The 14,463-nt window shown below is 36.6% G+C and overlaps 1 protein-coding gene across 1 annotated transcript in view; it reads right to left on the bottom strand.

Annotated features, from left to right (window-relative positions):
- Window positions 1–14,463, bottom strand: part of slc12a5b (solute carrier family 12 member 5b) — a 55,436-nt gene that overhangs the window by 21,996 nt on the left and 18,977 nt on the right. The window contains exons 2-6 of the mRNA XM_052108771.1: window positions 5,774–5,874; window positions 5,470–5,601; window positions 4,698–4,844; window positions 766–820; window positions 235–365 (exon numbers count right to left, since the gene is read on the bottom strand). Coding sequence (XP_051964731.1) covers window positions 235–365; window positions 766–820; window positions 4,698–4,844; window positions 5,470–5,601; window positions 5,774–5,874 — 566 coding nt within the window. The remainder of the gene's footprint in view (window positions 1–234; window positions 366–765; window positions 821–4,697; window positions 4,845–5,469; window positions 5,602–5,773; window positions 5,875–14,463) is intronic.

Here is a 14,463-nt window from a genome sequence, read left to right as displayed (position 1 = left end):
GTCATGGACAAAATACTAAATACAAATAATAAAATAGGCTAACTAAAAATAAAATTGTGCACAGTTAGGGGGATAGGACTATAAAGACTTATCAACCTTTAAAAGGGAGGGGAAAACATACTCCATATCTTTTGTTTAATGTTAATGCATTGTTTTATTATCACATTTAGCCATAAATGTCTAAATAAATGTCAGGCTAAGAGAAAACTAATAAAAATGCAATATGTGTCACACCAGTAGGATTTCGATGCAGCCCAGGATATACATGGCTCCAGCGTAAGTGGTACCCAGGAAGAAACATATACCAACAGCCCCACCAAACTCTGGCCCCAGTGAACGAGAAATCATGTAGTAGGAACCACCAGCTATATGTTGACATAAAAAAAAACATTTACAATCCCCATATGCACATATCCCAAAAAAATTTTACAAATTGTCAAACAGAAAAGCTGTTCCCACAGTTAAAAAAAAATAAGAACATGGTAGTAAGTCAATATTAAAACATTTGTTTCTTGCCATTCTATAAAAATAATCAGTATTGTCCTGTCCTTGAAATGTCAGTTTAAGGCAAGAGGAGGGTCAATGTCAGTCTGATATATCTACTCTGTTTATTTCTAACACAGACAGTCATATTATACAAGTGTAAACACAGTCATAAGCAAGAAGCTGTACTCAGCACAGATGGGAGCTGTACTGTGTACTGAAGCTAACTGCCAACAGATCTGAGCTTCTACACTCATACACAAACACTGAATTTTTGCTTACCTGGCACAACTCCATTGGTGGCAATTGCACTCATCGAGATAGCAGTCAACATAGTCTGTAAATATGGTAAATAATGTTCAATGCAGAGAGGACTTTCAGTGATAGAGAGAGAGAGAGAGAGAGAGAGAGAGAGAGAGACTAACATGACATAATGCAGTGTCATCAACAGGGGACCGACTGCTAATTCATTCAATGAATCATAAAAAAAAAATATAAAACATAAAGGAGTTGTGTTTTTTTTGCAATTGGGGGATCTGGGGGGGGGGGGGGGTATATCCTGTATACAGTATACAAATCAAGAAGTTTTGTTGTTTTAATTTATTGAATTTAAGCGACAGCCCTGCACTAAGACAGGTATTTTGTATTATCTTGTACCATTAAAGGAAATGTTTACCCAAAAATTAAGATGCTCTCATAATATCTTTCATCTGGATTTAACCACTGGGTTCATATGGTTTAATTTTGTTCTGTCTTATGTGCTTTTGGAGCTACAATGTTCTGACCACCATTCACTTCCATGGTATGGACCAACAGAGCTGAGATATTTTTCTAAAAATCATTTATATTCTGCAGAAGAAAGAAAGTCATACACATCTGTGATGGAATGGGTGAGTAAATGATGAGAGAATTTTTGGGTGAACTATTTAGACAATAGAGGACAAAATAATGTTTTTAAAATACTTCTAAATGATATTCACTGAATATTTTTTTTTATTAAGATTAATTCCTATTTAATTTTGTTTAAAAAAAAATACTATTGCTATCAAGTTATTTTTTGTTGGTTTTTTCCTTTTAAAATTGTCTAAAAATCATTAAAACAAGATATATTTACCTGTTAAGCAATGCATGTTGAATATGAGTGTATTTACTAGATATTTTAATCACTTGTTTATACTGCTAGTGCAGTATTGACAAACTATACTTATATTTAAGATATATGATCTGAAATTATTTGAAGTCTAAATATTCTATCCTGCTTCTCAGGAGAATGCATCTTTAAGGGTTTTTAGATAACAATATAAAAAATTATTTACATTATTAATATTATGTACAACATTTTCAGATAACATATTTATATATTTATATTGGAAAACAAGCCAAAACAAAAACAAATCAAAAATGTATTTTGTTGCAGTGTATATTGGCCAAAGATTTCCCTCTCTCACCTTTACACATACATGCATATTATGATTTAATATGTCCATCATGTTATAATCTATCTGCAGCAAGTTCACGCGAGGTACAATATTCAAAAAGAATCTCGGGAATCGAGAATCGACTCTAAACGTTGGAATTGACTCCAAAGCTGGAGTCAATTCCTTTCAGAGAAACCAGTTGTTATTTTCGGACTGTGTTTATTTCCTCGACCAATGAACTACTACACACTTTAGAAGTCTAACAGCACTAATACAATTTACAAAGGGATTATAAAATGACCATTAACCTGACTCTGAGTCATTAAATACACTCTGTTTGTTAATCTGTATGAAGCAGTCACACAAGCCCTTCAACACATCTGCTTTCCAGACCTGTATAGTCTGCCGGTATTTTAATTTGGATTAAACTAATAATCAAGTAACGTGCCAAATTTGTCACAGTAAATTGGCATACAATAACAACTTCTCTGATGTTACAACACAAGTCTGCAATAAGGAGATGGCAGAGTTTAGTTAGCTTCCCAGTTAACATCAATAATTCTGTATGTTAAAGTTTAAATGATCAATGTGCTGCACTTATAAAAGCGGGAATCTAACACTCCTCTACTCGTTATTGACATTTTTACAGTGTTTAAAACCTTTGTGGGACAATTACTGTACATTCTATAAAACTCCTTCTAAACAAGAACTCATGAGTGTTAACAGACGATTTCAATATAGGTTAAATTGTGCTTTTAAAACTATTTGTGTTAGTTCTTTGAAATAAAGGCACATCTACTCAAACGTTCCTCAAATGTATCTCATGGGATTGAAGCCTCATGCTTTGGTATGTGCATATAGGCCCTGATTTAATTTAAGAATGGACCTATTAATAGTAAATGTCATTCATGCCATTAGTGCAAAGAACGCATTGTAGTGAGCTGTTTATTATGAGATTTAACTTTACCTCCTGATTTTTTCGGAATCTAATAAATGATTCTGGAATCGACTCTTGGAATCGATTCAAAAACCAGTAATTGGAATTAGTAGATTTATTGTAGATGTAATAGGAGTAGATATCTGGAATCAAACAGCCCTATGTTCTCAAGCTAAAGTGCTCCTCTCGTGCACCATCATTAGTTTCATATGATCATGTTACGTTAAATGAGATCAAACGACTATTTGACAACTGACATTTTTGTCAACTAATCGTTTTATCCCTAATATATATATATACAGTATATATATATTTAATACTTTCTCCTATTCTCCCCAGTTTAATGTTCAGAGAGAGCTATAAGGAAGCTGTTCGTCGGTTGATTTCCCAAAAAAGTGTAAACAGTGTGGCTCTGTGGCACTATCAAAACTTTGTTCTTTTTGTTTGAGTGGCCCAAATTGTCAAACAGTTACTCAATGAATGGTGTAAGTTTAGGGTGGGACAACATGTTTGAGAGAAACCTGTTACAAAAACAGTAATTATTTTTGCAATTTCGTTTGATGCAGCAATTGGCACAAACATTTCTTCCATTTCACCTTTTAAATCAATAATTCAGTCTAAATCAACCTAAAATAACATACATACATGAGCACTTGACAAGTAATGCATGTTACTCGTTCGACCATATTTTGTGTAGTAAAGGAGACCAGAATGTTCCTCAGAGCATCCATTATTTACTTAAAAGTTGCTAGGGTTGCCAAGACTGAAACAAATCTAGAGTGATAGTGACTATGACTTATGAGTGTAGGCTGACAGTCGGTGACTGTATGTGCATTTGCTTGGGTTTGGCAGGGTCATGAAGGCATTATGGGGGATTTTGGCAGTACAATCGGAAGGGACAGCTTTCAGCTTTTGGAAATCAAACATTATTAAAACAGATATGACAGGAGGGTAAAGAGCTCAGAGTGGCAACACTGCAAATTCACTTACATAATACTCTCCAAACTCACGACAAAGTCATGAGGAGATATTTACTAATTTGTGATATGAGCACGCACAGAACACACGCAAACAAAACAAAAGAATCACAGAGGGAGCGGCTAAGCCGTGACTGCTGTCCATGGTGCTAAACTGGCAGCTCTGAAATAAAACACCTCGTGTAAGCAGTTACATTTACAGTCTTGGCAGAAACCCAGAATGGCAGTGCTGGCACTCATGCCATTCTGAGATATTGCCTTACCAAAGTGACTTACACCAAAGTGATTGCATAACTGTAAGCAATCCTATTTAAAGGTGCAGCAGGGTAAAAAGAAAACCTTATCTCTAGAAAAGGGTCGTGGTGAGAGAGCGTTAGGATGGTTGAGAGTGCACTACATATCTTTGGGCTTCTTAATGGTAAGCAACATGATCATACAGGAAATCAACATGTTGCTTTCAAAAGTTAATGTACCCTGAAATTAACCCCATTTAGTAAAATTACTCTCCAATCAGACATTTTGCATCAATTCAAACTTGTCTACCTTTTCCTCTAGTTCTGGTCCCAGGAAGTAATCGTGTTCACATAAACAAAAATGTGTTATTTAGAGCAGGGGTGGGGAACGTCAGGCCTCAGGGCCATATAAGGCCCTCGAGACCATTTTACCTGGCCCGCGAAGCCATTTTCAAAAAAATTTGAAACGCAAAAAATGGCTGTGATGCAATTAACCTGAAAAAATAAATAAAAAATCCTTTCAAATATTGTTTAAAAAATATTTTAAATGATAACAACACAAAATATTGTATAACAGACAGACCTTCTAGTGTTTTTGGTGCAAGCCCTGCTTATAGATGCTATAAAAGAGTGTGTATCTGAGACTGACCGTGGAACAACACATGAAGACGATGCTGAAGGTGCCCAATACACCCCCAGCACCCACCAGCCAGGTCATCCTGAGAAACAGAATCACCCCCAGGATGTTCTGCATACATGGCAGGTAAACGCCCATTAATGTGCCCATGCGTGGAGCCTGTCAATGAAAGGATCAACCAATGAATAATACTGTACATAAAACATTTAAAAAATACTACTGTGTAAGATTCCATCATTAAAGATGACATGATATTAGAAAACCAGCACAGTTTTCTTTGGACATAACGAAAGCCTCCCCTTTTTTTAACTAGCCAATAGGCTTAAGTTTATGTTACGGCTATAAACCAAATTTTTCCACTAGCATGTCAGCTGCAGGGTGTTTAATAAGGAGGGACAATCTCATTCTAGACAGCATTTGATTGGACAAAAATCTGTGTAGTGCAAGATGAGTCATCAATATTTTTGGTCTGTTAACCCAGAATAGAAATGTGCATACCTGCTAAAATGTTGTCAACTTTTGGGAGAACGCTAGCATATAGATGGCTTCAAAGCTAATAGACATGATCTAAAGGACACAAATAAATTAGGCCTCTAAACAGCTATTGAAGCTGTCAATCAATCATTAATTAGGCACCATCCATCGATGTATACAGGATAGGTTAAAGAAAGGAGGGTCTGTAGTCTGTAGAGCTAGTGTAGAGGTAGGTCATAGACAACCATAGAAAACTGCTCTTGTTTTTTGTCAGTAAATCTTTGTAACCTGTCTGCATGTATGTGTTCACCTGTACAGTTTTCTTGCGTGCTTCCTCATTGTTTTCTGCCTCCTCATGCTCTTTACTGCCCTGTGTCAAGTTGGAGTAGTTGGCTAGGCTGCTGAGCAAAGAAGATACCATGGGACTAGTGTCCATCTCCTCCTACAAAGCACACACATAGACACAAAGGTGTAAACTTGTTTGAAACATTAATTTCTTAGCATCTGACTTTTAGCAAGAACACAAATATAAGTGCTTATAAAGAAAGTGGATATTCTTCTCAAACATTGACGTTCCATCTAAATGAATCAATAGTTACAATCTTTAACTGTACCTCAAACAGTGCCATGTTTTTTCCATCATACTGCTGGCTTTTCTCTACATCACTTGTGCTGCTGTTGATAAAGGGGCTGCTCTCCTTGGAAGTTGCATCTCCTATGAATGTACAGAAATAAAGCATTTGTGTTTAATACCACCTGCGCTAGCACACATTTATGGTATGTGGATCACACGTTATAAATGCTCTTTAAAAAGAGAGCCAAAAATGATAAACATCAAAAATAATGTCTCATATCATGACCTCAGTGAATCATACATACTGTAAGAGTTACATCCTGCATCACATTACTAAAACATTGTTCACATTTCATTTGCTTACACATAAGATCAATGTCACTGCATTAATACAAAAGAGCGATTTTCCATAACTCAGAATCATCACTAAGCATTTTTGTTAAAAAATTATCACTTGTTTTAAAGGGATAGTTCACCCAAAAATGAATCTTCTCCCATTATTTACTCAGTTTCATGGCATTCCAGATGTGTATAACTTTTTGTCTTCTGCTGAACACAAACAAAGATTTTTAGGTGAATAAAGGCAGCATAAAAGACTCAACTGGTTTAATGCATATCTTCTGAAGTGATATAATAGGTGTGGGTAAGAAAAACATATGCATTTTTCATATAAATCTCTCACTTTCACCAGCCCTCCTATGCTCGATCATGCCTTTTTATTTTGGCGATTCTCATTCTTCCAGAATATCGCCACCTACTGGGCAGGGAGGAGAATTTATATTATAAAAGGCCTTACATTTTGATCTGATTCTCACCCACACCTATCATATGTATTATGTAGACATGGATTTAACCACTGGTGTAGTATGGATTACTTTTATGCTTATTTATGTGCCTTTTGGAGCTTCAAAGTTTTGGACCCTGTTGACTTGCATTGTATGGACCTACAGAGCTGAAATAGAAAGTCATAAACATCTGGGATGACATGAGGGTGAGCAAATGATGAGAGAATTTTTATTTTAGGTGAACTATACCTTTAAGAGTTTCACATTACTTTCCACAATGTTCTGTCTTGCCATTTTAATCTTAAGCTAGAGTATTCAGTGGTTGTACAGTTTCTTCACAGTTATTCAAAGTCATTAAAACTTCCTTTCCATTTGAAAAAATTAAAAAGGTTGGGGGCGGGCATGATATAGAGAGCAAAAAACTGTGATGTGTCAACAAGGAGCAATCCTTGTATGTATATCAGTGTGTCTGTGTATGTGTGTGTGGGTGAGGAATTTCAGGATTTCTACATGCTCTTCCATGGCAACAACCCGGATTTGAGCCTATTTTTACCCTACTGCTTTCATACGTACATCATTTATCATAGGAACCGTTGATCGAGTAATTTTGAAGGAGTGCAAAATAAACCCTCACATGATCGCATTGATGCCGTTGTGCCCTTTAAATAACAATCATTGTATATCTTTCCCAAAAGCCATGGGTTTTAATTGTATGTATTTCTAAATTGGAGTGTTTATTGTAATTCCTTTTGAATGCTGTCACCTTCCCTGCCTTTTTTGTTTTTTTCAAAATTATATGTTGGGGCATGCTCATTAAATGGTCAGGGGAATCCTGCCTCTTAGCTCACCCAATTTAATCTGATGTATTAGTTTAATTAATCTTGGTGCCTGTCAAAGCTTTGCACATTTTAATTTTCACCACATTTGCTTGCGTTTTGAACTGTGACCCTACGACCTTCAAAAACAATTCAACACCGAGCAGTTTCACTTAATCAATATGACACCATGTCTTGTGTTTTCTACAGTATTTCAAAATGCAAGCACATAAGACATATTTGTAGAGCAGTGGGGGTTGATGGTGGTCTGCTGATTCTGTCTGCTGTCAGTTTCAGTGTTCTAGATTTTGCAATATTGAAAAGGCAAGGGCAGGACAAAAGATGGATGCTTGTACTTTTTTCTGAACTATTTCCCCCCTTCTTTCCCTACAGCTTTCTCTACTTCTAAATCTCGGTCAAATTGGTGACTGGGGACACACAGCTTTGACACAGCTCTGGTATATTTGTTCTCTGAGCCATGGTATATGTATAATGTGTGGCTATTCTAGCATCTCCCCATCTTTATTAGTTTTCAATATTTGGTTGTAACTATTTTACATATGTTTCTTTGTTCTTTCTGTATTCTCTCAAAATCTGTTCTTTTGAAAACTATGCATGAAAAAAAAATTATAATTCAAACTGATCTTAAATTGAAGTAACAAATTGTGTGCATTCTTGTAATGCTTTCCCACCATTTGTGCTTAGTGGTTACAGATCTATAGGTAGGCTTGTAACCAGCTGTAGGTTCAAACCCTGCAACAGGTGTTCTATAGACAGTATTGTGCTTTTGAGCAACTCACTTAACCCCAGGTTGCTCCTGTAAGTTGTTTTCAACAAAATCATCAGCTAAATGACATGTTTGCAATAGTCTCAATCCTAATATCAGTGAAACTTGATATGCACACATCAGCATGTGAGATTAGCTTAATGAATCATTCATTCCATATCACAGATAAAAAAAGACTTCATGCATATTTCAATTATAGAGCCCCTCTTAATAAATGCTAATTAGTGCTAACTAGTTGCTGTTGTTTTCTGCATTTACAATGCTAGCAATTCAGTTGAGTTTAGCTAAATAGACTTTTCAAATTGACTTTACAATTGATTTTCAAACAGATAATGGTTTATTTAATAAACTGTATAGTGGAAATATTGGAGAGTGTCAGGATACATCAGCACAACACCTAAATTCAATGTTGTATAACCTATAAAACCAATATAAAGCAAACAATGAAAAACTACAGTAAAATCCCCAGTGTGCCATAAAAATCTCAAATATAAACACAATATAAACTGAGAACATATTGCTTAGCTTCTTTAAGATGCAGCTACTGTATTACTGTGAAACTATTCAGTGAAATTAAAACAGCACTGCACTTGTTCCCTCTAAGCACCTTTACTTTTCTATAATCCACAGTAATAAAATCTGCTTTTCAAAGCCCATTTTAGCTCTGGACATAAAGCAATCTGCTTTGTAATTGTTTTATGTTGTCTTGCCTACCCATTTATCTCTTCGCTGGCATTTGTGTAGTCAGTCTCATGCCAGAACCAAACTACTGAATCCTCATGACACCTTTATCCCAATAACACTGTATACATTCTGAAAAATATGAATGTATTATCTGATGTCCTTGTGTTGTGCAAAGTCTAACTGCTTAATGCCAGATGTAACATGTTTCATCCAAAGTTTCTCCCATGATCTGCACTGCTGAGAAGATGTGCAGAATTATTCATTATGGATTCCAGACTGATCACACTTTGAATTTGGCAACAGGAGGTCGAAAGATCTGCTGCAGAAATTTGAACCACTGCCCCCGGTGGCTGAATCTGGAAGTGCTGTTGACCTTTCTCCAGGTGAAATGCAGTTGCAGTTGCAGTTATTAAACCGTTTCCCTAACCTGAAACCTAACCATCAGTCGAGTAAAAACATAATTTTAGAGCAGAAATCCAACTCTGAATCATGCTCACCATTGTTTTTGTGAGCGTGATTGCTTCCTGCTTTCCATATGACCAGAACCTGTGCCTCAAAATCAGTTGCGCCACAGGGAAAACTGATCTGATGCAAAAATGTCTGATGGGGCATGGCACTTGCCAGAATCTGGCAGACTGGATCAAATTTAGGGTACATGAACATTCGGAAACAGCATGTTGATTTCCAGTGTGATCATGTTGTGGATTCCTATTTTGCCAGGTTACTTTGACACTCCATTTTTGATACAGCCAACAATGGAAGAGTCGGCTGTTATGAAGTGTTAAATTGGAACTTTTATGTAAATGGTGACAAGAAAGCAAGACATTTTCCTGAGGTGGCCTGGTGCCAATCATTGTCATGTTTAACACATGGTCCTGTAGCCTCACAAATTATAGTCTATCAGTAATAGCTAATGACCTAGGAGACAATAAATTCACCTGCATCTTCCTGAAGAGTCCAAGAGGCAGGATGGTGTTTAGGGATACAATGATATGAAATTGTTTTGGCCAAAACCGATTTTGACAAATAACTATTGGCCAATAACAATGGATATACAGATATTTTGTCACATTATTTTGTCATCAGATCAACACTTTAATGAATTGTGTTTTAAAAACTTAAAAAGATGTACAAAAGCTTTTGTTCTAACAACAAGTAATTTCCATTGAACATGGATTGGATCTGTTGGACCATGACAGGCTAAAATTGTAAAGAGAGCCACAATGAAAGATAAATATAAAAAGATCATAACATGATACTTTGTAATAGAACATCTCAAATTAATATTTTGCAAATTATTATGTTGGCAATTTTACGGAAATGTTAAACACATCAATTTAAAAATGAAAAGTTGCCAAAGGAACAAAACATGCTTTTAAGTTCTATAGTAGTGTAATGAATAATGGAAAATACCAACCAATAAATATCAGCAGCCGATACATTGGTGCATCCCTAATGGTGTTACAACTACTATACTGGTGAAACTAAAGAAAGTAATCGTAACTGTGGAATCAGCCTTGTCTAGGAGCGAATGTGTGCAGCATATAAATGAAGCCTGTTGGGAAAACTGCAATGGCTCCAGATTTGCTAAAGTTCATGTATTCAAGCAGGCCCAGCCTCTCAAAAGGCTTCATTATCAGATAGTCTATATTCCCTAGCATTACTGGTATATGCCATCTTTGGCACTTCCAGAATTGAGGCACCTTTATCTAACTCAGGGAACGAGATGGTAGTTGTTTGAGAACTCCACAGAACTGGTTAACTCATGTCCTGAGCTCCCTGGGGCTGATTATCTCAGGTTCTGTCACTTTTCCTGTGTAGATCAGCTGAGATAGACAGTCTGAGACTGAAAGAATACGATGGAGGATGCAGTGTTTTGAAAAGGGTAAAAAAGTTGTGAAAACCCAAAACCCACTCAGCATGTGGTGATGGAAGCACGAACAAACTAGAACCAAATTTGTTGAAAGACAGCTTAATTTAATGTTTGCATCCTCTTTGGTTCCTTCTTGTCCACAGACCTGATGGCGTTTCTTCTTTTTTCAGCTGGTCTTGAGTGACTAGTGGTTTGTTGCTGAGGAAACAATCCCACAATTCAGCAATGCTTTAAGGCCTCCTCAGCTACTTTTTTCCTGGTGGAAAACGGGAACTGCTAAATTTCAAGTTTGCTTTAGACAAAAGTTGCTTGGTCTGATCCTAGGGGTGGCAGAGCATTAAAGTTGCACAGTCTAAGGGGCCGTTCAGACTGAATGTGTTCTTGCGATGAAAAGCTATATGCAGTGCAAGGAATGGAACAAAACACAGGTGAGAATAATTTTTACTCTTTTACTTTGAAGTTCTTTTAAACTTGACAGAGTGTCTAAAAAATGTGGCACTACTGCACAAGACACTGAAAAAGACTATGAGACATGGCGCAACAGTCAAAAATGTCCATCTAGTGCATGTTTATATAGAAAAGCAATTGTTCATTGTGAAAGGCCCTAGAATATGATCATAGAATATGTTGTGTCCTCATTGTGCCTGTTCTCTGTATTCAAAAGGGGAAGTTTCACAATGCAACTACAAACTAAATTCAGTCCAGAAAACTTTAAGTGGCACATTGACACAGGTCAAAAAACCAACAATACAATTTAAGGAACTAGGAAATAAATTAGCATTCGGGTTAACCAGAGGAGGCTAGCCATGTCATTGCTATTGAACACTGAATGAAGATGTTGTATACATCAAATTATGATCCGAAATGACAAAATTAACCTTATTAGTTTGTTAAAAGTAGTCAGCAACTTTGAAGCTTTCAGTTTCTTTTCAGTACTACCTTCCTAGTTTCTTTACTTCCTCTATTTTCCATAATAATAGCATTATCTGGTCTCTTGAGAATAAATACATTTTCCATTTCATCATATGTAGTTGGTCCTTGTTCACTGAAAGAGGGATTCTATTCCAAAAATCTATTTATGTTGCCTAAACTGATCTGTACTCTCTCTACTCTTCCTGTCTTTAATGCCGCCAGTGTTAAAAAGACATCCCTTTTTGTCATAATAGCACTTGGTGTAGCTTTTCCTCTGGATACAAGCCTCTGTCCATAACCATGCACCGAGAATGGAACAGCAAATACTGCTCGCCCTAATAACCCAGAAAATACTGCTTCTCTCAAATTAAATCAAAACCGGCAATCGCCACATCAGCCATGTAAGTGATTGCACAAGCTGTGTCAGATGGATTACTCAGAGTTTTCCTGTACTTTTTTCCCCCACATTTTTTAATCACCATCTTGTATTACCTGATGGTTATCTGGTAGTAACAGCTTTTGGTGTAATGACTTGTTCCGTTTTAGAGAAGCTATCTTTTTGAACAAGTTTCTAAAGAACTACATCACCCCTGTACAGAAAGGCACATATAAATCAATTCGCTAAGCAGACGCTTGTATCCAAAGCATCTTCCAATGCATTTAAGCCCTACTCCATTCTATCAGCATATGCATTCCCTGAGAATCAAACCTGTGACCTTGCCATTGCTAGCACCATTCTCTACCAGTTGAGCTACAGGAACAGTCTGCTTTGTACAAGTTCAGAGTCTTATCTGGTATAGACAGAAAGTGGGGGCAGAAGTAGGAGCATCAGCAACAGGGTCAATCCTGGAACAGACAGAATGCAGTAATCAAAGAAAACATCCCAAGCAGGATAAAGCCCAAGCCTTCCTGTTTTTTTTTTTTTTTTTTGTGGCTGTTCACTTCTGACCATATGATGTAAGGTCACATTCATGGTCTTTTTATTAAAGGGAGAACAAAGAGGAATGGATGGGGGAGAAAAGAAAACAACAATGACTGTTACAAAACATATTACTGTTTATAACATAAATCCTTAGATGCAGGAGCTTACATGACAAAGAAATGAAAGACCTGAAATATTAAAAGTGAAATCACATGATGTTTGCTCATAAGGTGTAATGTAATTTATAAAAAAACAATGTAAGCAGCATTTTACATAGTAATGGCCATTTGTCAGCTTAGATGGCACATTTTATTGTTTAGCCAACATAACTTTGAAAAAATGTCTTCTTAAAATATTTCCAGTGGATCAGGCTGGAAAAAATGAGATATAGGACTTTTTACATTTCAATTCTGTAATGATTTACTCACCCTATCTTTCTAACATGGAACACAAATGAATGTGTGAGGTAGAATGACTCAGTCACCATCCACTTTCATTATATTGAAAAACAATGAAAATGAATGGTGACTAACATTCTGCAATCTCCTTTTGTGTTCCACGGAAAAGAGAGCCATTCGGGTTTGAAACAAAATAAGGGTGAGAAAATAATGACAGGATGTTAATTTATGGGTAAACCAACCCTTTTGGACAATGCATATCATGTTTTCATTCATGTTAATAAATATGGTATGTATCCATGGCCGATGTAAATTGAAGCTGAAGAGAAGGATGGATCTGAGATGAAATACAGCATTTTAGATATAAGTGACAAATGACGGGATTGAAGAAGTGAGGGGGAAATAGAGAGATTATAAAAAAGAGAGGAGCTTGAGAAATGTCACCTCTCTTTCTCAGTCCTCAACAGTTCAGCAGAAATGGACTTATCTTGGTTTAATGACATTTCTGGAATTGTGTGTTTTGATACTCATACATTCAAAGCTTCTTTTCCTCAGTAGTTGAACTGAATACAAAGGCTTTTATCCTCAGGCCAGAAGTGCTGATTCATGGAGCTGGCAAAGTGTTATTGGTGTCAGAGAAAGTTAATACTATGCCAACTTGCTTAGTCCAAATAAACTTCATGTCAGTAGGCGTCTGTGTGGTTAAAATATAAACAATCTGAGTTCACTACCACGGTGTTTGATTTGCTGACACATGTGCAATTTAAAAATTTGATCAGGTAACCTTTCTGAGTAAGCAGTCATTCATTTAATGCCAAAAGCTCTTCTGTAGATGTGAGCTAATAAAAACTTCAGCACCCTGACTAACGAAATTGCATTGAAGCCAGCCATTTAGAATGGAAATTGGAATTTCAGTCAGCTCTTACCACATTATATTTATTTATAAGTGTTAATCTATCATTTATAAGCCTGTCTCTAGTGTGCTATTCAACTCCGAGTCAAAAGGTTGTCTACAATCAAAGTATGCATTGCTCTGTGTCTAAATATCTAGCCATTCACACTCCTTGCTCTGAAATCCCTTGTGTGCTCTTTGTGAACATTATTGACACAAACCTTCATGTTCCCCCGGAGAGCTCACCACCAATTCCGTGACTCAAGGCTTACATAATGACTGTCCAGACCACAAGTCAAAAGCACAGAGAGGATGACCACAGCTGTGTGTCAGTGTCTGAGTATGTGGACTATAGCCAGAGGCAGTGCTGCAGCTGCAGTGTGTGTGAGACGGGATGCAGAGATCATTCAGCAGTGGCTGTAGAATGAATGTGATTGTGTATCAGTGTTGGTATTACAGCATGCGTATTCACCTGGAGCAGGATAGAAAAATGGTAATATGTACATCCACTTCTAATGTTTCTGCATCTTAAGGTATTAAGATGTTAGACCTGTACAGATCTACAGTCAAATAAGGCTGACTACTGATGTATACGGTTCTCTACAGACCTCCCTACAGATTTATTAGGCTTCAGGTATGACACACGAATAACACAGTTTGAA

This window comes from Xyrauchen texanus, chromosome 37, assembly GCF_025860055.1.
Source record: "Xyrauchen texanus isolate HMW12.3.18 chromosome 37, RBS_HiC_50CHRs, whole genome shotgun sequence".
NCBI classification, from domain to species: Eukaryota; Metazoa; Chordata; class Actinopteri; order Cypriniformes; family Catostomidae; genus Xyrauchen; species Xyrauchen texanus.
The sequence above is the reverse complement of the archived record's forward strand: the minus strand, read 5'-3'. Positions and strand labels throughout refer to the sequence as shown.